This window comes from Panthera onca, chromosome B1 (assembly GCF_046562875.1).
Source record: "Panthera onca isolate mPanOnc1 chromosome B1, mPanOnc1 haplotype 2, whole genome shotgun sequence".
Lineage (NCBI taxonomy): Eukaryota > Metazoa > Chordata > Mammalia > Carnivora > Felidae > Panthera > Panthera onca.
This window is the reverse complement of record NC_138342.1, coordinates 33,108,035-33,134,461: the sequence shown is the minus strand read 5'-3', so window position 1 is coordinate 33,134,461 and position 26,427 is coordinate 33,108,035. Positions and strand designations below refer to the sequence as shown.

Sequence of the window (26,427 nt, the reverse complement as noted above, 5' to 3'; positions counted from 1 at the left end):
CTGGGCTGATGGCTCGGAGCCTGGAGCCTGTTTCCGATTCTGTGTCTCCCTCTCTCTCTGCCCCTCCCCCATTCATGCTCTGTCTCTCTCTGTCCCAAAAATAAATAAAAAAAAATGTTAAAAAAAAAAAAAAAAAAAAAAAAAAGATCTCAATTTAAGTCTAAAGTCTTAGAAAAGGCCTTTTCTAAACATACAATCAAAAACAACCAGTTAGGGGCTCCTGGATGGCTCAGTCGATTAAGCATCTGACTCTTGATTTAGGCTAAGGTCATGATCTCACTGCGCTGACAGAATGGAGCCTGCTTGGGATTCAATGTCTCCCTCACTCTGCCCCCTCACACCTGTGCGCACACCTGCGAGTGCGCACACCACCTGCGAGCACGCATGCTCTCTCTCAAAATACACATTAAAAAAAACCCCAACTAATTAATTTCATCTATACAACATATTTCTCCGCACTTTTATCACTTGTCTGTCTTACCTTGCCCCACTCATCACTATATTCTCAGCACACAGCAATACCTAGCATAAAGGAAGCCTTCAAATATTTGTTAAATTAAAGACGTGTTGATACTGATGATACAAAGAGGAGCCATGATGCTTACTTTAGAGCTTCTCAAGAGTAGGGACTCTAGTAGAGAAAGACAGCTTCAAATGACTAAAAGACATTAAAAATTACAAATGTGGGATGCAAGTCAAATTCGAATTATATTCAAAGGTCTTTTAAAAGCTTCTAAATATGGGGGTGCCTGGGTGGCTCAGTCGGTTAAGCATCCAACTTTAGCTCAGGACATGATCTCACGGTCCACAGGTTTGAGCCCCACGTCATGCTGACAGCAGAAGAGCCTGAAGCCTGCTTTGGATTTTGTGTCTCCCTCTCTCTCTGCCCCTCCCCCGCTCATGCTCAGTCTCAGTCTCAGTCTCTCTCCCAAAAATAAACATTAGGGGCACCTGGGTGGCTCAGCCAGCTCGGGTCATGATCTCATGGTTTGGGAGTTCAAGCCCCGTGTTGGGCTCTGTGCTGACAGCTCGGAGCCTGGAGCTACTTCCGGTTTTGTGTCTCCCCATCTCTCTCTGCCCCTCCCCTGCTCACACCCTGTCTCTCTCAAAAATAAATAATAAAAGAATTTAAAAAAAAATAAACATTTAAAAAAAAGTCTCGCTTAAAAAACAAAAAACAACTTCTAAATACGTGTATATATGAACACACATTAAAAACCAATGGAAGGAAATAACCAAAATTAAGATGTTTCTCTGTATATCTAAAATATATCACAAACAAAACAAAAACATAAGAAAAGGATTATCCCCAGGGGTAGGATTACACATAATTTTTACTTTATTATAGTTCTATGTATTTTCCAAAATTCAATAAGCAAGTATGTGTTACTTTTGTATTCACAAAAATTGGCTATTTAAAAGGGAAAAGTAATTAAATGGTTCTACATTCTTGACTGTATAATGATTATTAGTGCTTTCTATAGGCATATAAGAATTGATGATCCTAATGTATGACTAAGTTAATTCCAATTTATCCTCCCAAGTTTCAGTTTAAGGGTTATTCCCAAGGAACTCTTTCCCTGAGGTTAGGTTACCTCACCCCCACAGTTCTCCTTATTTAAACTCAACAAACATACATACAATTGTCAATGTGTCACTGCCTTACTAGACCATAATTTAGTCCATAATAGCATAGACTATATCTTACTAACAAACATAGGTGGCATTCAATAAATATTTGTTGAATAAGTGGAGAAAATGTAAACTTAAGAGTTAACCCACACTGATACAGATGATGTCATATATAATATTGAATAGATGCTCCTTGAAATCTTTAACAGGGAAAACTACAGAATAAAACAAAAATAGATTGCCTTTCGACCATCTTATTTCCCAGTTTTTGGCTTTGACTATTACCCCAAATCACAACCTGACTACATTATCAACACTTAAACAGAAACCCAACTTGGTCTAGAGGCCACCTTTATCAATATACTATAGTCCCTAGTCTCAGAAGCAGAATAAGCAGTATTACTTTTACAGTGATTGGGGATGAGCTCCCTGGCACTTAAAAAAGTCCTTAAACTCATGTGGGAAAACAAGTGCTTCCTGCTTACCTGGCTGTGTGCTAAACAATGGAGAACTGAAAATGTACGATACGTCTCTGCCTTCAATGACTCACACTCACAGTTCCTAAGAGCCAGCAGATAGAGATAAAGCACCTAAGTAAACACCTAAGGATATAGCCAAAGTATGAGCAAGCCTATAGATACAATGTCTGACACATCTAACCACCTAATATCTCATTCAAACACCCAATGACTCTAAGATACACACCCAAAATTCTTACCCATGTACACCAGCAAAAGCTGGAAAATAACCAAATGTTCAACAGATGCATAAACTTCAGTATATTCTATATATTTAAAGAAAAAAGGAACTACTACAAAATGATTTAAGAAAAATGAAGCACAAAATGTATTATCACTGCTGAAAAGCAATAGTATCAGAAATCTACACTTGAGTATGCCAATCCCAAATAGGAGAGTCCACACAAAACAAAGAAACCTAAAAATACCCAGTCACTTGAGAGAAGGTTACATATACCAGTCCTGCATTTGTAATCACTAGAAAAATATGTAATTGCAAAAAGGCTGAAAATAATTAACCGAGTTAACAGGCCTGCCCTAAACCTATGCAAAGGTTTTGCACTTTGGACAGCAGCTCCAAAAAAATATTAGGTGCCTATCAAAGTTTTTTTTGGCTTAAAATGTTTTTTTAATGTTTATTTTTGAAAGAGTAAGCATGAGCAGGGGAGGGGCAGAGAGAGAGGGAGACAGAGAATCCAAGCAGGCTCCATGCTGCCAGCACAAAGCCTAAGGTGGGGCTAGAACTCAAGACCCGTAAGATCATGGCCTGAGTTGAGTTGAACACTCAACTGACTGAGCCATCCAAGCACCGTGGCTTATTTTAAATGTTACTAAGCCCACACTACATTCCAGGCACTATACAAGGTGAAGAAATAAAGATGAGTAAGTATCTCAAGGAGCTCAATGATATCGAGTAGGAGCAGAAACACATATGTACAGTTACCAACACAGTAACTGCTCTAACAAAATCCTGACTAAGTGACACTGGAGAACAAAAGTAAACTGTGTTTTCATGAGAGATTTATGAGGAAAGGCATCTTAGGGTAAGTAAATTTCAAAAGGCAAAGGAGGAGGTAAGAGCTTATCCCAGGCAGACACAGCACTAAACAGTATGCAATTTAGTGTAGCTGAAGGTCTGAGAGAGTGAGGTACATGTAGGCATGCAACTGTGTTGAGACTTGACAGGATATAGGTCAGGAAAGATAGACTAGAACAAAAGTATGCAAGTTTTGACTGTACAATGGGCAGTAGAAAACCTAAAGGAAAATGACAAGATCATATTTTAAAAATTAAATTCTGTGGCGTGGCACTAGGAGGGTTGAACAGAGGTTGCAGAGAAGTAAGTGTAAATAAGCAAACAGTTTTACTATAAATAGCCCATCTGAGCTTTGCAAACCTGACCTAGAGTGTTTAAAAGGAATGTAAAAGAGGAAACAAAGATTTAAAAGATAAATGGAGAATGGGAGAAGAAATCAACTTACCAAGAGTAGTGACACAGGGGCCCCTGAGTGACTCAGTTGGATAAGTGTCCAACTCATGATTTCAGCTCAGGTCATGACCTAATGGTCATGAGATCAAGCCCTGAGTCGGGCTCTGTACTAGGCAGGGAGCCTGCTTAAGATTCTTTTTCCCCCTCTGCTCCTCTGTCCCCTTCCCTTGCTCGAGTGCATGTATGATCTCTCAAAAACAAAAAATAAACGATAGTATTCAAGGAAAACCAGAAAAGCAGGATCAGAGTAACCAAGAGAGGCAAGTTCTGATACAGAAATGGAAGTGAAAGGTATACAAAATGGACCGCTGAGAAGTTAGTCTGATGTATCGGAAGATACTGGTAATGCCTGAAGTAGTTTCCATATGATATGGTCAGGATAAAAGCCTGAACGCAGAAGTTAAGGAATACCAAAAAAAAAAAAACCCAAAAAACAAAAAAAAACCGGGGGTGGGGGGGTGGGGAGACACCTGTGTGCCTCAGTCAGTTAAACATCTGACTTCAGATCAGGTCATTATCTCGCGGTTCGTGGGTTCAAGCCCCACGTCAGACTCTGTGCTGACAGCTGGGAGTCTGGAGCTTACTTCAGATTCTGTCTGTCTGTCTCTCTCTCTCTCTCTCTCTCTCTCTCTCTGCTCCTCCCCTGCTTGTGCTCTGTTTCTGTCTCTCACAAATAAATAAACGTTAAAAAAAAAAAAAAAAAAAGTTAGGGAATATAACCTATATTTGATTTGTTCCTATAACCAAGCATAGAATATCTTTACAATAATCAAAGTAGGAAAAGATTTCTTAAACAAAATACAAAAAGCATACCATATAGGAAAAGATAGAAAAATGTGACTTCTTGCTTTCTTTCAAGTAAATTCTACCCCCAATGTGGGGCTTGAACTCACCCAAGATCGAGTTGCACACTCAACTGAGGCAGAGGTACCGCCCAAAAAATGTGACTACTTAAAAATTAAACTTCAGTTAGATAATATGACAAAGTTAAGCAAAATAAGACAGTCATAAAAGGACAAATAACATGTAATAGTCAAATTCATAGACAAAAAGTACAGTGATGAATTCCAGGACTGGGCAACAAAAGAAGTAAAGAGTTTTTGGTGGGAATTTCACAGTTTTACAAGATGAAATGAGTTCTGGAAATGGATGGTAGTAACGGTTGTACAATGTTAACGAATGCCATTAAAACTGTACACTTAAAAATATACAAGATGTTTAAGTTTTACATGTATAGCATACCACAATTTAAAAAAAAAGAGCACAAAAGTTAAAAAAAGTCACATAATGTAAATACATATAAATACATATAAATACATAAAGAATTTCTGCAAATCAATAAGAAAAATACAAACTATCCAAATTTTTTTAAATGGGTAAGGAATGAAAACACTAACTTCACAAAAGAACGCCTAATGGCCAATAAACACAAAAATATGCTTAATATCTCTACTGGTGAAGGAAATTAAAATTAGAATAAGCTACAATTCCACATCCATCAGACTGACAAAAATCTGAGTCCTTTTTTTTATGCTTAGTGTGTGTGTGTGTGTGTGTGTGTGTGTGTGTGTATGAGAAGGGGGGGGAGAGGGAGGGAGAGAGAGAGAACGAATCTTAAGTGGGCTCTTCACTATGAGAGCAGAGCCCCACATGGGGCTCAATCTCTCAAACCCCAAGATCATGACCTGAGACAAAATTAACAGTTGGAATCAAGAGTCAGACGCTTAACCAACTGAACCACCCAGGGGCCCTGACAAAAATCTAAGTCTTACAAATGTCAGGTCACCAGAACCTATACACCACTAGAGAAGTGTAATGATACAATCATCCATAGAACAATGAAGCAACACCCAGTGATGTAAAAGATGCAAAACACACACAGATCCTGCAATTCTACTTCCTAGGAAAATTCTTATGTGCCCAAGAAAACATAATGATATTTGATTTTTTCTTTTTCTTTTTCTCTTTTTTTAAAGGGCTAAATGTTCAAAGTTCATGCTGCCCATTGAGAATGAATAAAGAAACAAACAAAACCTGATGTGGAATTCTACATAATTTAAAGAACTAAAGCAATATGCATTGCCATGGACAAATTCTAAAAAAAAAAAAAAAAAGGCTAAGAAGAAAAGTTGCCGATATAGAATATTAGTCAACTATGAAAAAAAATTTTTAAACTTTTAAAAACACTAAAAAGTATTTTTACACTCAAAAATACTATGGTTTCAATAGTAAAAACAAAAGTATGAATGGAAAGGATATAGGCCATCTTCTGCACATGATTACTTCTAAGAGAATGGAATAGGGAAAAGGTTACAAAGTGATCTTCATCTGTATGTTTGTTTAACTTCTTGGGGGAGAGGGGAGAGTTAAAAGTTAATCTAGTATAAGAGAGTTAAGATCTGTTAAATCTATACCATGGACATAAAAGATGTTCACACCGACTGTCTTCTAAACTTCTAAGTGTAAAATATTCCATAATTTAAAAAAAATCTTTAAAAATAATGAGCAGGAAGCAAGCAGAAGATATGATTGTACACTCTTTTTTACACCTTAATCAGTAAATGTTTGGGAGTCAGAGACCTGGTTTCAAACCCCTGTTCCACCAATAAATTGCTTGATACTGAGTAAATTATTTAGTTTCTTCAGAGCTCCAATTTTCTAATCTGGAAAACAAGAATAACACCAATCTCATAAGGCTGCCATACACATAAAATGGCAGACAGCATGCATTCAATTATAGGTATTTATTATTTTAAATTTGTAATAAAAACAAAGAACTAAAGGAAGAAAAAGGGCAAGAATTTTGGATGAAATGAAGGTCTCTCATCTCAGAATTACTAAGAGACCACCACGGATGTTAGATGGATGTGACTGCCACTTTCTAGCTTCCAAGACCCAATTTTAAATTAGGAATTAAAAAAAATTTTTTTTAATGTTTATTTATTTTTGATACAGAGAAAGAGCATGAACGGGAGAGGGGCAGAGAGAGAGGGAGACACAGAATCGGAAGCAGGCTCCAGGCTCTGAGCCATCAGCCCAGAGCCCGATGCGGGGCTCGAACTCACGGACCGCGAGATCGTGCCCCGAGCCGAAGTCGGACGCTCAACTGACTGAGCCACCCAGGAGCCCCTAAATTAGGAATTTAAATAAATAAATAAATAAATAATAAATTAGGAATTTTACGAAGAGATTGAAGATTACATAGACCATAGAATTAGAATCTGGTTTTCTTAGTTCAGTTCAAAGCAACCAAAGCCATATCAAGAAATCCCAAATAATCCACTGTATTATCTGAAAGGCTTCCAAATAATGTATTTCTTTTTCACTTAAAAAGATCACATTTTAACAAACTCTTCCCCAATTTTTAACTGTCTCCTAAAGAAAGATTAACACCTTGAGAACAAAACCCAGATATATTTTTCTGAATTCCCCTTGGCCACAGGTTGTTTGCACACAGATGACAAAGAATCACTATCAGAAGTACTAAAGCTCCTTCATCTTAAATCTTTTCTTGAGGCAAATTCTCATAGAGCTACCACTACACCACTGAAGGATCCAAGAACAACAATAAGCAGAATATGAACATATCACTAACTTTGGTATCTTATAGGCTATTCATTTATATGTCCTAGGCATTGATCTAAGCACTGTACAGATGCTCTTAATCTTCCTACATTCTTACAAATAAGAAAACTAAGATACAGAGTCAGTGCTGCAGGTTAAGTGTAGAAAAGCCAGGACTCAAATCAAATCTAATTCTGAAGCCCACGCTCTTAATTACTAAGCTAAATTTACTGTATCATGCTTAAGGAGTGAAATATCTCTGCCTCCTCCCAAATTTAAGTTCTAACACCGAGAGGGGAAAAAAAAGCAAGATATACTTAAATACAATAGCCAATATTAAATTGTCACTCTTACTTGAAGTTTTATTAGCATTTATAGTATTATTCATGAAAAAAAACAGTACCAGGGCACCTGGGTGGCTCAGTTGGTTAAGCATCTGACTTTGGCTCAGGTCATGATCTCATGTTCATGAGCTGGAGCCCACTGGGCTCGCTGCTGTCAGCACAGAGCCTGTTTCGGATCCTCTGTTCCTCTCCTCTCTCTGTCCCTTCCTCACTCTCTCTCAAAAATAACATTAAAAAAAAAGTCCAGTAAAGTGACCATATATAAAGGGTGGAATGGACTGGTATGCAAAAATCCTGGGTTCGTTAACCAGATGTGTGTCACTGAACAACAATCAATCTCTCTCTAGGCCTGTTTCCTGATCTTATAGATGAGGAATTTGGCCTAGATGTATGGTGTCTTTCAATTCTAATACTCCATGCATTTTAACATGTTTTCTAAGACACTATTATATGTAGTATATAGTATATATGAGTAGATATATATAGTACACTATTAATTTAAATTCAAATTAACATACAGTGTAGTATTGGTGTCAGGAGTACAACCCAGTGATTCTTCACTTACATACAACACCCAGTACTGATCCCAGCAAGTGCCCTCCTTAATGCCCATCCCCCCACCCACCTCCCCTCCAGTAACCCTCAATTTCTTGTTCTCTGTATTTAAGAGTCTCATGGTTTGCCTCCCTCTGTTTTTATCTTCTTTTCCCTTCTCTTCTCCTATGTTCATCTGTTTTGTTTCTTAAATTCCACTTGAGTGAAATCATGTATTTGTCTTTCTGACACTTCACTTAGCATAATACGCTGTAGTTCCATCCGCATTGTTGCAAATGGCAAGACTTCATTCTTTTTCATTGCCAATAGTCTGTTGTACACGTTATGTATGTGTATGTATATATATATATATATATATATATACACACACCACTAATGTGTATATATATATATACACACCACTAAATATTTTTTGAACAAATATTTTAAAGGTTATCTTTTGAAAACCTTCAAAATTAAAACACATATAGTATACACTTGTGTCTATTCTTTTACTCAAACATATTTAAAGTTAATCTGTGCTATTAGAAGTCAGGAAAGTGGGGCGCCTAGATGACTCAGTCGGTTAAGTGTCTGACCTTTGGTTTCAGCTCAGATCATGACCTCCCAGTTTGTGGGTTTGAGCCCTGCATCGGGCTCTGCACTGACAGTGTAGAGTCTGCTTGGGATTCTCTCTCTGCCGCTCCCCTGTTCCCATGCTCTGTCTCCATCGCTCTCTCAAAAAACAAGTCAGAAAGTGACTAGAAAGGGGCAGTTGGGGGTTCCTATGGTGCTTATAATATTGTTTCAGATCTGATCTGGGTGCTGGTCACACCTTATTGTTAAATTTTACTTTGATATGAAAAAGGTGTTTTTTCCTAAAGATAACAGTGAAGATACTTAGGTGTTAATTCCACAACCGTGTTTTCAGTATATCAGGGCTGTGTATGCAATCTTTCAAAATATGTAAATGTGTCTCTTGCCTAATTTTCGCCAATCATCTCTGCTCCCTAGTTCCAATTCAGGTGCCTACAGAAAAAAAAATGTACTTATAAATTCCAGTATTCCTGTAATTCCTCTGGCACTGTCTTCTGAAATTTGAGGTCAGTCTTAACCTTCCTTTGGACCCTAGCTCAAAAACCTCCCTCCAATATTGTACACCTGAAACTAAGATAACACTGTATGTTAACTAACTGGAATTAAAATGAAAACTTAAAAAAAAAAAAAAAAGAAAAAAAAAACCCTCCCTCCATACACACACCCTCAGAACTCCCATAACATTTACCCTTTGTATTTAACTAAGTTTTAATCTATCTCCAACCAAGTCTCTTGGGGCTATGGTCAATATGCTCAATAACTGTTAATATCATTATTTACTGGAAAATAAGAACACATATTCTTTACAAAACGGTGACATGCTAGGGAATCCCCTATGCATTTAAATCTATGCCTGATCAGAGGCGCCTGGGTGGCTTAGTCGGTTGAGAGCTCGACTTCAGCTCAGGTCATGATCTCATGGTTCGTGGGTTCGAGCCCCACGTCGGGCTCTGTGCTGACAGCATAGAGCCTGAAGTGTGCTTTGGATTCTGTGTCTCCCCCTCTCTCTGCTCCTCCCCCACTCATGCTCTGTCTCTCTCTTAAAAATAAATAAACATTAAAAAAAAATTTTAAGCTATGCCTGATCAAAATCTTTATAATAGTGAAATAAAACAAGAAATGCAACCCAAACAGTATTATTGAGCCAGACTCCTTTTTTTTTTTTTACCCAATCAAAAGCTTTCCTCACTCAATCCACACAGAGAACCCCATAACGCACACTATTTAAGTTATACAGAGCTGTAACTTATGTAACTGTGAAAGCAAACCACTTTTGTACTCTTATTAAAAATATCGTTCAAATTCTGGTTACATTCATTTTCAGCAGGGAATTTCACCTTTCTCTTTAAATCAAAAAGGAAAAAGTTTACAAGAAAAAGATGATCATTAATTTACAAAGGGAAAAACTCAAAGTCTTAAAAACAAAACAACATTCAAAGCTAGTAATAGCCATGTTATAAAATTTTTTTGTACCTTTACTGTTCATTCATCCGTTCAATAAATTATACCACACATCTTACATAGTTAATAGTCTGAAACGTTCTTCTAAAGAGTTTTTTCTATAGCAGTGGTTCTCAACATTTGGCAAAGTCTGCATTTTTAGTTTATAACTGGCAGGGAGGGTAGGGAGGAGGGTTGGCTATGCTACCGGCCACCAGTGATAGAAGCCAGGGATACTGCTTAACATCCTACAACTCAGAGAGCCACCCACAGCAAAGAATTCATTATCAGCCTAAAATGTCAACAGTGCCAAAAATGAGGAACTATGGTCTACAGTAATCAAGACTTTAACTTCTAAAGATTTGCCTACTAGCTCTATATATAAAATATATTAAATTTAAAATGACACTAAATACAAAATCCATTTAAACACTTAAAAGAAAACTTACACAGTAACAGTTTTCATGAAACCAATTTTTAATGCCACAGATTTAAATATTCCCTATTGGAATCCTAAAAAGAATGTTAGCAAAGTGCAGCTACAATATGAAAAAACTACAGGTAATATATAACACAAAAACAAACAACAGTACGTGCATTGACCTAAGGGCATTTTACTTCACTGAGCTTCAAATTTAAAAGGATTTTGCGTATTGAAATGCAAGTAAATCTTTAATTACAGGTAACACTTATTTTAATGTTTAAACTATTAGATTGGTTTAAATCCTTTTAACCAGTAACACAAACCAGTCTCAACTATTTTTAAATAATTAAAGTATGCCTATCCTTGGAAAGTCATGACAGTGTGATACAATATAAAAACTAGGAGATCTAGATCCAAACCCAAAACCTGTATGTTTACAGACAAATTATCTAACTTCTTTGAATCTCAACTTCCTCATCTAAGAAATAAGAAATCTAATTTAAAGAATTGTTCTTGAAAATTAGCAATAATGCATAAATAAATGGTACTGAGAGCCACTCTACAAATAGCGGTTATTGTTAACAGCAATAATAATTAATAACACAATCTGTGAATATAGATTATAGTTTTATTATATCCTCACAATCAACACTTATGTAATTCGACTCATAAAGTAACTATAAAAGGTACTTTAATCAATTTCCCATTCCTGGCAATTTGAAATACTACTTAAAATTCACACAGATTTAAAATTAATGTCTGACACACAAAAGGATGGATTTCCAAACAGTCTCCAGGAAAAAAAGGCCTAGATGCCTTTATTTATTAAGTAAATAACATATTTGCATGTCTCAAAATTCAAAAGGGATCCTTTGATGCCAGTTACCCCAGACACCCAAATCCTTTATACATAACTAATACATTTTAGCAATTTCTCCTCATTAATCCTTTCACCTGCAGAGACAAATACACATATTTCCCCCTTCTTCCAACACAACACAAATAGTGGCCTCCTCCACACTATTCTGCACCTTGCTTTTCACATTTGATTTATCTTGGAGGCTATATTTTAATTAACACACTCCAAGAATGCCCACTTATAACTTCTTAAGGTCAGAATCAGCAGATACCAGCTATCTTTATAAAAGAACTTAAAAAAAAAAAAAAAAAAAAGCCCTTAAATCAGTCAGTATTCTTAGTAAATACAAGTATATGAAACAAACTTTGAAAACTGGAGATTTACATAGATGACATGATGAAATACTTGATTACTTGACCAGACGCTCAAAATACTGCATTTACACACGTAATAAGGAAACATGTGGATTGTACAAGTCCTTCAAAGAGCTCCAAATAAAAAACCAACATAATACACTTATAGAACTGGGCCTACTAAAATAGGATAAAATACAACATTGGTTAAAATAAAGCTATTTATTGGTTATAATCCAGTTTAAATTATTTGACCCTTTCCTTAATGCTCTTTGCAACTTCTTTTCTGGAAGAAGTTTCCTTCCAAATTTATAAAGGCACTCTTCTTAAAATAATTTGTGTTTGCATTTCCTGTTCTCTTCGTCTGAAAAACTATAACGCTTACTTGAAGCCAGCCCTCATCATCCCTTACATATAAAGAGCAGTATTATTTTAACAATAGGCATTACGAGAGCAATACAAGATTTTTTTAAGCTTTAATTGGAAGTACTAAAAATATGGTGAAAGCCTCCTCATATAAAGCAAAGAGACCATATGAATTACAAGCAGCAACTTACCATTTTTAAGTAATAAAAAATAAAGCATTAGAAGTCTTACATTAAGTTTCAGGCATGTACAACTTTATAGAAAAAATGTTTTAGGCTGTTGGCAACAGTATTAGATGAATCTTTCACTAGGAATATATATGTCAACTGTGCTGGAATATATTTTCTTGCAAATAAAAAGTTAGAATCATTGTTTCACGTTTATCAGTACAGACATTTATGACCCTATTTCTGCACTGTATCACAAAAAATACAAAGTCATCCTTCCATTCAGAGTTTTGGCACTTGAACAAATACAGAGGTCAGAGTTCATACACATGCTCTGTAAAACAGATCATTATTTATATACTACAACCTTCAGTAAATCTGCTAGTATTTGTTATTTTTAAGTAATTTTAAAGAATTATATTCTCCAAGTCTAATTGGAAAGATAATAACTGTAGAATCAGTGACAGATATAAAGCTCAAGTGTTATCATTTATGTTAATTACTCATCACATACTTAGAATGCTGAATTTCACAAATCTTTGAGATTATCAAAGTTCAACATAAGAAAAATACAAATAGCAATGATACATTCTATAATGGTATGTGACATCTTGAAAATAACTATTTCAGTATTACTTTTTCATCTCTGTTAAATCCAAGGAGGAAAAACTTGACATTCTTGTTGATTTGGGTATGAAAAACTGTACTGATAATTGCATAGTTTTGAGTCAAATCACTAGGATGTTGTGAATATGTTATATACATAAATATGGCCAACACTAAAGTATTTAAATTCCTCAGGACTCATAAACAGCTTGAGACAAAAAAAAAATTTTTTTTTTAAATAATTTCAGGTTACATCGGGATAAACCTACTCAATAAGGAGATATAATAATGTACTAATATCTGGTGAAATCCCATGTTTTAAATAGGGCTGTTTTTCAAAAGTAAGAAGTTAACTATGAGGGACATCATAATGAAGTTTCATGGCACAACCCAACAGTCACAGAGGCATTGTGTTAAGAGAGACTCTGATATGTAACTTGTAAACAGTATTTTGAAATAAGCTACTTCTACTCTCCATTATTTTTTCCTAACGAAAAATATTTAAATGCCTTTAATACACCAAACAACTTGCCTTCACCCAGTCAAAAAGGTTTAGATGTCAACAGAAAAGAGGCCTAGGAACTGGGGGGGGGGGGGGGGGGGGGGGGGGAGCGTGAAAACGAGATAATCTAATTTGGAATTAATTTCCTACCTCAGGTGAAAATTCCCTTATCCCCCATTCAAATAAAATAGTATTCCTTATGTCTCCTCTTCTCTCCCAACACCGAACTAAGAGGAGTAACTCTGATCGTCCTCTTTTCATCAACACCTAAGATCCTTTACCGTTCCTTCCCTAAGGAAAGGACAGTGGAGGCCAAACAGGCTATAATGTAGAATACCCTTAAAAGTGTGGGCCTTTGAGCAGCGCGGCTCTCCGGATCCAGTTACCACCTTTCCCCTTCCCCCAACCCACTTCCCGGGTTTTCTCAGGCTCGGCCTGCTCCCTCCACACCCTACAGCCACACTTCCAGCTGTTGCCACAGCCTCGGGGCTCTCTCTAGAGCCCACACCCCTCCAAGAAGTGCCCCCTTCTCCATCTGCCCCCCAAACCGTGTTCCTCTCCAGACCACCCGCCCGCGAGACGGTCCATCCCAGGGCCCGGGGAGGGGAGGGGAAGGCGACGGAAGCAGGGGGAGACTGCTGCTTCCCCACAGGCAGATGGGCGACCGCAAGGAGGGCCACCCAGGGGTTACCGGGGACATTGAAGTCGCTACTGGAAGAACCCTCCCACCCTGGGCTGAGGTGGGGGATGTCCGGGAGTTCATTTCTGACCTCCTCGCTCTTCAGCACCTCCTTGAACTCCCGCTTGATTCGCTGCACCGCGATGTTGGCCATGTCTCCGCCCGCAGCTGATTCGTACCCGCCTCCTCCGCCACCGCTACGACCACCGCCACCGCCGCCACCTCTTCCACCACCGCCTCCTCCCTCGGCGACTCACACCCGAGCACACGAACGCTGCCACCGCCACCCCGGCCGCCGCGCTCTCCTCAGTGTGGAATCACCTCCGCGCCCGGCCACCAAAATGGCGCCGGGTCCGCGCATGCGCAAGACGCTGACCCGGCCGAGCGGCGCAGCCGCTCCCGTTGTAGCCCCATACGCCTCAAACGCTAGCCCGCGCCGCGCCGCGCCGCGCCGCGCAGCGTGTCTCTGCTGGAGCTGCGGCCGCGTGGCTCCGCCCTGCCGGCGTCTGGGGCCAGGAGGGTGCGGCTTCCGCGCTGGCCAGCCTTGCCCGGGCCTCTTGGGTCCTCTCCTGTGCCTCCGCCCCTCTTCGAGCCTCTGTGGTGTGGTCGCCGCTTCCAGCCGTGGCCTTTGACTGAAGGCTGAGCCCGACCTAACGGGTTCACGCGGCCCCACTCGGCTGTGAGCGCCGTCCTGACTCAGCCAGTCCCAGAACCCACGGGCTTAATGTGCCTGGTTGTGTCTAGTCTATAAAAACACCATTCCAGAACTCGATCTGGCCCATTTGCTGTTGGTATAAGCCCAGAAAATCCACTGCGCTCGTTTTCCTTCTGAAGCCATTGTGGTGGCAGTATTATTACGATCATTCCAGGTACTACAAATCACTGAATTAAGAGTGGTCATTGTTGGGTCCCAGCAGGTGTATTTGAAACCGGTACTCATTGGATATGCCTGAGATGGATTTAGAAGTCAGATGTTGATCTTTGAACTACTTAGATAATTAATCCCGACTTTTAATAGTTTCTAACCATGAGTGTACATCAGAATCCCTGAAGAGCTTCTTAAAAAAAGAAAAAAATTCCTCGACCCCATCCCTAGTGTGGGGGGTGGGCCTAACAATCTGCCTGCATCTCTAACAAGTTCTCAAGTGCTGCTGCCCCTGCTGCTGATTCAGGGACCACACTAGGAGAACCACTACACTAAAGCATGTGAAAATAGTTTGTATATTAAAGTGAAAAATGGAGAAATACATGCTTCTGGCGTGGAAAGGGCAGCTTTACTTCTGTAAGCCTTGGGCCTACGACGGTGTCTGGCACTAGTAAGCACTCAATAAATATTGAATGAACAAATGAAGATAAGAGTAAAATGTTTTAAGTGGAAAGTAAGTTTGAAAGGCAATTTGAAAGTGGTTGCTAGGGTTTCAGTAAGCAATATGGTTTTGGTGCTGAGAGGTACTTTAAGTAGAACATTCTGAAATAAGTAATAAAGGTTATTTAGGGGTGCCTGAGTGGCTCAATCAGTTGGGCGTCCGACTGCGGCTCAGGTCATGATCTCCCAGTTCGTGAGTTCCAACCCCACGTGGGGCTCTGTGCTGACAGCTCAGAGCCTGGAGCCTGCTTCACATTCTGTGTCTCCCTCTCTCTCTGACCCTACCCTGCTCATGCTCTGTCTCTCTCTGTCTCAAAAATAAAACAAAATTAAAATTTTTTTTTCTAAACTTAAAAAAAGGTTATTTAGAAGTTTTTTATTTCATTTCATGAACTCCGTTCACCTAATCAATTAGTAAAGTATCCTAGAACAATATCACAAATACAGTCTTAGCAAAAATTACTAAAGTTATGGCAACAGTAAGGAAATAGCCATTAGCAGTGAATCATTCAAGTGGAGGCACATGGAAAAGAAATTCTTGAACTTCTGCCACACGAACCTAGAGGGGATTTTTGATTCCAGCTCTCTTCCATGCTAGCTATCTTAGCCAACCTTGGTTTCCTCATCTGCAAAATAAGGAAGCTGGACTATATGATGTCTTTGAGGTTTTAAGAGGTCAAAATTCTAAAGCATCATTTGGAAACATTTCCCTGAGTGGACTAACATAAATTATAAAAACCCTTCTAGCAGAGCCCCCTAGTGGTCCTAAGAGGAACCAGCTATACATGTGGGTCATGGTACAATGAGTTATTGGTGTAATGTAAATCATGCAATTTTTATGTGTATTTGTGTTGGTACACTAAAAGTAATTATTTTGAAGTGTGCAAAAACTGTTTTAGTACTTTACATTTATCAGCTTCATTCAGTCCCTAATCTTAATCTTGGACTTCAAAGAAACTTGGCAGCACTCAAATCACAGAGCGGTCTACTTAGAAGAGTATGGTCATTTCTTTGGGGGAGAGAGGCTAGGTAATTTTTAAATACACATAATCATTGATCCTGATATTCTACTTATAGAAAATCATTCTACAGTCCTTCCAGAAAATGAGGCAACTGCATATTAACTGATATGAGATAATTCCCAAAGTACATTTTAAGTAAAAAAAAAAAAAAACAAAAAAACAAAAAAACCACTGTGCTAAATGCAATGTGGTGTATTGAATTAGATCCTAGAACTGAAAGGACTTAACTAGTGAAATCTAAATAAATTCTGTAACTTAGTTAATAGTATTGTACCAATATTAATTTCTCAGTTTGACATGGTACTGTGGTTATGTAAGACTTAACATTAGTAGAAGTAAGTAAAGAGTACATAAGCATCTCTGAAACTTTTCTATAAATCTACAATTATTCCAAAAGAAAAACTTTACTTTTATAGTTATTTCTTTATTTTTTGAGAGAGAGATAGAGAGCGAATGGGGGAGGGGTAGAGAGAGAGGGAGACAGAGAAGCCCAAGCAGGCTCTGCGCTATCAGTGCAGACCCCAATGTGGGGCTCAAACTCATGATCTGTGAGATCATGATCTGAGCTTAAACCAAGAGTGGAAGACTTAACTGATTGAGTCACCCAGGCACCCCACAAAAAGTTTACTTTTTAAAAAAATTTTTTTAACACTTACTTATTTTTGAGACAGAGAGAGACAGAGCACAAACACGGGAAGGGCAGAGAGAGAGGGAGACACAGAATCTGAAACAGGCTCCAGGCTCTGAGCGGTCAGCACAGAGCCCGACGCGGGGCTCGAACTCACAGACCATGAGATCATGACCTGAGCTGAAGTTGGCCGCTTAACCGACTGAGCCACCCAGGCGCCCCAAAGTTTACTTTTTAAAAAGCACTATGCAGGATATATTGTGTACAGTATACTACCATGTATGTGAGGGAAGAAATGAATATGCTTGTGTATATAATGTTTGTGAATCCTCAAAATATCACTGGAAAAATGCATAAGAAACTGACAGTATTGGTTATCTCTGAGAAAGCAACTTAAATGCCTTCGAGAAAGCAAAATGGGAGACTTTCACCATGTAACCTCTTGTATATTTCACCTATTCAAAACTAATTTTTTAAAAATGAGTTTCCAGTAATGCAGATTATAAACTCTTCATTATTATGATGTAGTTCTGGTTGGTTACTTCATTAAAAATTAATCAACTATTTATTGAGTGTCTACTATGTGCCAGGCATGATCTAGGCCCTAAAGGTGTATCAATGAACAAGAAACAGAACACCTCTGGAATTGCAGGAATTACATTTTGTCAGGGATAGGGAGAATTCATCTCAAAGTGTAATCCACAGAAATGTCGGGGCCCCTGAGATGTTTTCAGGGGTCAGTCTGCAATGACCAAACTATAATCTTAGTACAACTAAGGCATTATTTGCCTTATACTGTGTTGACATTTGCACTGATGATATAAAAGCAATAGTAGACAAAAACAATTACTGTACTAGTAATAATTTTATTAATATCACACACTCACTGTTAAAAATACCAGTTTTAGGGGCACCTGGCTAGCTCAGTCGGTGGAGCATGAGACTCTTGATCATGAGTTTGAGCCCTACATTGGGCATGGAACTTACTTTAAAAAAAAAATACCAGTTTCACTTTTTAAAAAAGATTTTATTTTATTTGGTAATGTTTATTTAGTTTGAGAGAGAGAGTGAGCTGGGGAGGGGTTGGCGGGGGAGAGAATCCCAAGCAGGCTCTGTGTGGTCAGCACAGAGCTCAACCTGATGCTTGATTCCATAAACCATAAGATCATGACCTTAGCCAAAATCAACAGTCAGACACTGAACCAACTGAGCCAGCTAGGCACCCCAAGATTTTATTTTTAAGTAATCTCTACACTCAACATGGGGCTTGAACTTACAACCTCAAGAACAAGAGTTTCATGCTCTTCCAACTGAGCCAGCCAGGCACCACCCCCACCCTGTTTTATTTTTTTTTTAACCAGTTTCACTTTAGAATGCCTTTGATGAAGCAGCAGAAAGTGTTGATGTTATTAAACTTAAACTTTTGAATACATGCCTTCTTCATATTCTGTGTGATTTATGGGAAGGATAGAGAAAGCACTTCTGCTGCATAAGGCACATGGTAAAGTCTGTGAAATTGGTTGAGTTGTGAACTAAATTAGACACTATTTCCATGGAATACCATTTTTACTTAAAATGATTGAGACAAACTATGTTTATCAAGGGTTGGGTATTTGGCAATATTTTATCAAAAATGAACTAGGTAAGCCTGTCACTTCAAGGAACATAACTGGCAGAACTTTTTGCCAATGATAAAAGTTAAACTTTCAACTGAAAATTTGAGCTTTAGAAAATATATCTGCCATTGTGACTTGACAGCTTCCCAATACACTTAAAGATATTTCTTTTTTTTAATTAATTTTTTTAACATTTATTTATTTTTGAGACAGAGACAGAGCATGAAGGGGGAAGGTCAGAGAGAGAGAGAGAGACACAGAATCTGAAACAGGCTCCAGGCTCTGAGCTGTCAGCACAGAGTGCGACGCAGGGCTCGAACTCACGAACCGGGAGATCATGACCTGAGCTGAAGTCAGATGCTTAACTGACTGAGCCACCCAGGCTCCCCTCTTTTTTTTTTTTTTTTTAATTAGAAGTCATCTGTTCTTTTTTTTTTTTTTTATGTTTATTTATTTTTGAGAGAGAGAGACAGAGAGAGAGAGAGAAAGCAAGTGAGGGAGGGGCAGAGAGAGAGGGACACACAGAATCCAAAAGCAGGCTCCAGGCTCTGAGCTGTCAGCACAGAGTCCCACGCGGGACTCGAACTCAAGAACTGTGAGATCATGACCTGTGCAGAAGTCAGACGCCTAATTGTCTGAGCCACCCAGGCGCCCCAAAGATATTTCTGATTAAATTGGTGGTGATTGTAACAAATATGAATGCTTTTAATTGTACAATGAAATGTGTTCATATTTGGAAGATCCTCATTAAGTCGGTGAACCAATATTTTCCAAATGACCAAGGCATGATATTACAAAATCATGCATGGGTAAAGCATCCGTTCAAGGTTTGAGACAGACCAGTAGATTTAATATAACAGAGTACAAAAAGTTCACTGGTAATATTTCAGATTCCACATTGCAACTAACCTTTGAGGAAGGACCCCTTGTCTGGATTTAGTGTAGTACTGAAGAATAAGATCCACAAATATCTGAAAAAGTTATTAAAGTATTTCTTCCCTTTCCAACTACATATCTGTGTGAGGTTGGATTTTCTTCATATACTTCAACCAAAACAATATATGCAACATACTGAATGCAAAAGCATATATGAAAATCCAGCTGCATTCTATTAAGTCAGGCATTAAAGAGATTTTATCTTAGAAAATATAGCCCATTTCTCACTAAAGATATTTACGTAAGTATGTAATAGGTTTATTATAGTTATTTTAATTTTTTTTTAACGTTTATTTATTTTTGAGACAGAGAGAGACAGAGCATGAACGGGGGAGGGTCAGAGAGAGGGAGACACAGAATCTGAAACAGGCTCCAGGCTCTGAGCCATCAGCACAGAGCCCCGACGCGGGGCTCGAACTCACGGACCGCGAGATCATGACCTGAGCCGAAGTCGGCCACTCAACCGACTAAGCCACCCAGGCGCCCCTATAGTTATTTTAAATATATGTTTAAATATATGTTCCAATAATTTGTTTTAATTTCTTTGTTTTGTTTTATTTTGTTTTAATTTCTAACAAATATTGTTTAGCTCATGTAAATAATGCTGTTTGGAATCCTCAATTTTTTTATTTTTTTGAGAGAGAGTGCATGCTTGTGTGTGCGACGTGGGGGTGGGAGTGGGAAGGGAGAGAGGATCTTAAGCAGGCTCCATGCTCAGTGCCGGTGGGGGTGGGAGTTCAACACGGGGCTTTGATCCCACAGCCCTGGGATCATGACCTGAGTCAAAATCAAGAGTCAGATGTTCAACCAACTGAGTTATCTAGATGCCCCTAAAACCCTCACTATTTTGGGGCACCTGGGTGGCTCAGTTGGTTAAGCGTCTGACTTTGGCTCAGGTCATGATCACACAGCTTGTGAATTCGAGCCCCGCGTTGGGCTCTGTGCTGACAGCTCAGAGCCTGGAGCCTCTTCAGATTCTGTGTCTTTCTCTCTCTTTCTGCCCCTCCCCCACTCATGTTCTGTCTCTGTCTCTCTCTTTCTCTCTGTCAAAAATAAATAAACATTAAAAAAAAGTAACACCAGCATTCTTCACAGAGCTAGAACAAGCAATCCTAAAATGTGTGTAAAACCAGAAAAGACCCCAAATAGCCAAAGCAATCCTGAAAAAGAAAACTAAAGCAGGAGGCATTACAATTCCGGACTTTAAGCTGTATTACAAAGCTGTTATCATCAAGACAGTATGGTGCTGGCACAAAAACAGACACTCAGATCAGAAAAACAGAATAAAGAACCCAGAAATGGACCCTCAAACGTATGGCCAACTAATTTTTGGCATAGCGGGAAAGAATATCCAATGGAATAAAGATAGTCTCTTCAGCAAATGTCATTGGGAAAACTGGACAGGGACATGCAGAAATATGAACCTGGACCACTTTCTTACACCATACACAAAAATAAACTTAAAATGGAGGAAAGACCTAAATGTAAGACAGGAAGCCATTAAAATCCTAGGGGAGAAAGCAGGCAAAAATCTCTTTGACCTTGGCCACAGCAACTTCTTACTCAACATGTCTCCAGAGGAAAGGGAAACAAAAGCAAAAATGAACTATTGGGACCTGATCAAAATAAAAAGCTTCTGCATAGTGGGGGAAACAATCAGCAAAACTAAAAGGCAACTGACAGAATGGAAGAAGATATTTGCAACTGACATATCAGATAAAGGGTTAGTATCCAAAATCTATAAAGAACTTCTCAAACTCAACACCCAAAAAACAAATAATCCAGTGAAGAAATGGGCAAAAGACATGAATAGACACTTCACCTAAGAAGACATCCAGATGACCAACTGGCACATGAAAAACTGCTCAACATCACTCATCATCAGGGAAATACAAATCAAAATGACAATGAGATATCATCTCACACCTGTCAGAATGGCTAACATTAACAACTCAGGCAACAACCAATTTTGGCGAGGATGTGGAGAAAGAGGATCTCTTTCGCACTGCTGGTAGGAATGCAAACCGGTACAGCCACTCTGGAAAACATCATTGAGGTTCTTCAAAAAACTAAAAATAGAACTACCCTATGACCCAGCAATTGCACTGCTATGTATTTATCCAAGGGATACAGGTATGCTGTTTCAAAAGGGCATATGCACTCCAATGTTTATAGCAGCACTATCAACAATAGCCAAAGTATGGAAAGAACCCAAATGTCCATTGACAGTTGAATGGATAAAGAAGATGTGGTGTATATATATATATACGTATATATACGTATATATACGTATATATACGTATATATACGTATATATACGTATATACGTATATATACGTATATACGTATATATATGTATACGTATATATGTAATGAAATATTACTCAGCAATCAAAGAGAAATCTTGCCATTTGCAAGTATGTGGATGGAACTAGAGGGTATTATGCTAAGCGAAATTAGAGAAAGACAAAAAGCATATGACTTCACTCATATGAGGACTTTAATATACAAAACAGATGAACATAAGGGAACGGAAGCAAAAATAATATAAAAACAGGGAGGGGGACAAAACATAAGAAACTCTTAAATATAGAGAACAAACAGAGGGTTACTGAAAGGGTTGTGGGAGGTGGGGATGGGCTAAATGGGTAGGAGCATTAAGGAATCTACTCCTGAAATCATTGTTGCACTATATGCTAACTAACTTGGATATAAATTTAAAAATTAAAATCAAAATTAAAAAAAGTTCCTGTAAAAAAAAAAGAATATATAATTTACATAAACTTGTTATATATGTGAAATTTGTAAACTTGGTTTCAGATTAATGGAGTTAATCTAGTAACTCTTCCATTACGTCTAACAGAACAATGTGTTTTGATGTGTTGATTCACGTAAAAAAAAAAAAAAAAAATGAAGTAAGGCATTATAGTGCTTTGCTAACTCCTGATAATAATAGCCAGTCTTCCTTTTTGTAATTCCTGCTAGTTACTATTACTGCTCTTCAGATTTAAATTTCCTGTTGTTCAGAAGGCAGAGCAATTTTTTTCCCTACTGCTCTTTCCTGACCTTGTGGTTGCCAGCTTTTTTCCTTTCTTTCTCTCATCACTGCCTGTTCTACCCAAGCCTCTCATTTAACTTTTTTTTGAAACACCCAGTCATAACTCTGAGGTCATTTTGCCTTTTTTCTTTCACTGAATTCTGCCCTTCCCATCTTGTTAGCTTCTCTCCCCTACCCGCCCCAGCTGGGGTGAGGAGCTCTAGCAGCAAGAGTGGAAAGCAGCATTTAGATCCACAGTCGAACTTCTAAACTTAGCCCCAGGCCAGTGGGCACCACAGTATTGATTGTAATGCACACTGTATTTTTCTAAATTTAGAGAATAAAGCATAACTCCCACCATTATGGCTTTCAGGATATCTGCAGCATGGAGTGGAAAGCTGATTTTAATAGCATAGAATATGTTTCCTTGTCTTAAGTTACTGATTTGTTTCCTGTTAGGTGCAGAGGTTCTATAGGTGAGACTTTTTAAGGGAAGGACTTTATCATTTCACTCTTTCCAAGGAATATGCAGCTACAACTGGAACAAGGCTACAGGGCCTTCATACTTCATGTTTAAGACACTATCCACCTTTCCCATAGACTACCCTCTGCTGACCATCTCAATTGTTTTTGCTGAGTTGGTTAATTTCTTTCTGTCCTCTACACCAGAGTCCTTTATTTTAGAGCCTAGAATTTCTGGGGCTCCAGTGAAAAGATCCTAATCCTTTAGAAGCCACTCTTCAAAATCCCCTTCCTTTGGTCACCTCAAAGACCATGAACTTCCCACTGAATAAAATCCATAACTAGTTCTACCTACTTGATTGTGTCAATTATGTCAATTATTTATTATTCATTTAGAATACAGAATTTCATAAATCATATCAGCCTCATTAAGTTGGTCAGCTGGTCTTTGTTTGCTTTCTGCAAATCTACTCTCCAACATTCTTTACTCTGTGCCCCCAGAACCTGAAAGTATGATCTATAATATTGTCTTCACATCAATAAGACTTCATTATCTTCTGGGTTCCACTTGAATGTGGTCAATGGATGGGAGGCTCTGGCAGGAGATGAGGCCAAGGCTCACCAATGCCGTAGTGGCTACCAAAGGCTAAAGTTTCTGTCCAAGATCTCCCTTTCAGCTATAGCTACTGCTATTGCTCTTCCAGGATTCTGATAATCTTGCTCCCTTTACCCTTTCAAACCTGGAGGTACCATGTGGTCCTTACTGTTAGCCTTTGTCAGCTTCCTGTAACTTTTATAGTATCTTTAACAAACTCTTCTGATAAACCACCTGCTTCCTGCCAAGGCCCTGTCTGATATACCAAGGTATAACCATTATTTCTTACTTTCCTGGATATTGCTGTTATTGAGGAAAGTTGCCACTCTGTCTCTACTGTTCTGTAGCCTCTGCATTAGGATTACTTAGAGGAGGCCAGTGTTCCAACTTTCCCCACCAGGGTGATGACCTAATTCAGAAGGACCAACTGAAAGTGACCACTTCAGGTATTGCTCTATGAATAATAGACAAATATCTTTCCCTTTGTTGGTGCTTCCTGGAGTAGAAATTCATAGCCACTTGCAGATGTCTGTAGCTGAGCATTCAACTGCACCATCCCAGGGAATGGCTCCTTTCCAAGGTGAAGGATCCAGCTTTTAGTGTCTCTTCCGAGAGATTTAGGGGAGCATTATGCAAATGATTCCCCCTGTGCCCTCTGAAGCTAGTGAGCAGCATGACTTAGGCACTCTCAGGAGACCCTACAGAGGCCAGGCTTCTCTGCGTAAGAGAGCTGTAATGAAAAGCATAATCCAAAGTAGCAGGAGGAAGACTTATCATGTGAACATCTCAGCAAAAGCACTGTGCTCAGGATTTGATGCAATTACAAATTACATCTTATCCTTCTTTTTATGATGTCAATGTATTAACAATGTTGTGAATTCTTATACATTTTTAACCTAATAGTATAATATATTTTTAAGTTAACATTAGGAAGGTTAGTTTTGTGTTTTTAATTTTCTTTTTTCCCCTCCACCCCAGAAGGTTAATTTTAAATAAAAATAGTTTAAATAGCATAATTTAAAAATTTGATAATTTATTATTCCACAATTTTGTGTATTTGATTAAGAAACATACATTCCCATATTTCCCATCTGAAAAGTGCAGGAAAGCACTTAGATACTACCACAATTAGAGCTTTGAATATGTCTGCAGTAGTAAGTAGTCTAAGCACACTTATTGATAAATAATATTATTTTTTAAAAAACAATAAAACCTTATTTTCTACACCAGATAATTAGGTTTTTAGATTTCTGTCATTATATAAACCTAAGTACCAAGGGTTTATACCAGGCTCTCACTAGGCTTCCTTACAACACTTCTTCTCAACCTTTTAATTTTTTCTTATTTTTAAATTTTTTTTAATGTTCATTTATTTGAGAGAGAGAGAGAGAGGAAGGGAGAGAGAGAGAGGGTACGTGCAAGTTAAGGAGGGGCAGAGAGAGAGGGAGACACAGAATTCAAAGCAGGCTGCAAGCTCTGAGCTGTCAGCATAGAGTCCAACACGGGTCTCGAACCCCAAAACCACGAGATCATGACCTGAGCCGAAGTCAGATATTTAATCAACTAGCCACTCAGGTGCCCCAAACCTTTTATTTTTTATTTTTAAAAGTTGTGGTAAAATATGCATAACATAAAATTTACCATTTTAGCCATTTTTAAGTGTAGAGTTCAAGGCATTATCTTCACATTGTTGTGTAACCATCACCACCTGGAATTTTTTCATCATCCCAAACTGAAACTCTGTATTTCTCATTCTTCCTTCCTTTCAGCCTCTGGTATCCACTATTCTACTTTCTGTCTCTGTGAAGTTCACTATTCTAAGTACTCAAGTAAATGGAATCATACAATATTTGTCCTTTTGTATCTCGCTTATTTCGTTTGTAATGTTTCCAAGGTTCATCCATGTCGTAGCATGTGTCAAAATTTCCTACCTTTTTAAGACTGAATAATATTCCATTGTATATATATGGCACATTTTGTTTATTCATCATCTATCTATGGACACTTCAGTTGTTTTCATCTTTTGGCTGCCGCTAGGAACATATGTGTGCAAATTATCTCTTTGACCCTGCTTCAATTATTTTGTGAGTCTGTACCTGGATGTAAAATTACTGGGCTACTTGGTAATCCATATTTAATTTTTTAACTTTTTTTTTGAAGTAAACTCTACCCCCAATGTGAGTCCTGAACCCACAACCCCAAGATCAAGAGTCACATGCTCTACTAACTGAGTCAGTCAGGTGCCCTATCCATATTTAATTAAAAAAATTTTTTTTCGGGGAGGCGCCGACAGAGAGACAGAGAGAGACAGAGCATGAGCAGGGGAAGGGGCAGAGAGAGAGCGAGACACAGAATCCGAAGCAGGCTCCAGGCTCTGAGCCGTCAGCACAGAGCCCAACGCAGGGTGTGAGATCATGACCTGAGCTGAAGTCGGATGCTCAGCCAACTGAGCCACCCAGGAGCCCCGTATTTATTTATTTTTTTAAAGGCACTTTTAATTTTTATTTTTAATTTATTTTGAGAGAGAGAGAACACAGTGGGGGAGAGAGAATTCCAAGAACACTCCATGTTGTCAGCACAGAACCCAATGTGGGGTTCAATGTGGGGCTCAATCCCATGAACCATGAGATCATGAACTGAACTGAGATCAAGAATCAGACACTTAACTGACTGAGCCACCCAGGCGCCCCC

The 26,427-nt window shown here is 38.5% G+C and overlaps 1 protein-coding gene across 1 annotated transcript in view; it reads right to left on the bottom strand.

Moving 5' to 3' along the window:
• UBE2K (ubiquitin conjugating enzyme E2 K) overlaps window positions 1-14,323 on the bottom strand; it is a 73,256-nt gene extending 58,933 nt beyond the window's left edge. The window contains exon 1 of the mRNA XM_060655215.3: window positions 14,166-14,323. Within this exon, the coding sequence (XP_060511198.1) occupies window positions 14,166-14,228 (63 nt within the window). The 5' untranslated portion in view covers window positions 14,229-14,323. The remainder of the gene's footprint in view (window positions 1-14,165) is intronic.
• Window positions 14,324-26,427: the final 12,104 nt, after the last annotated feature.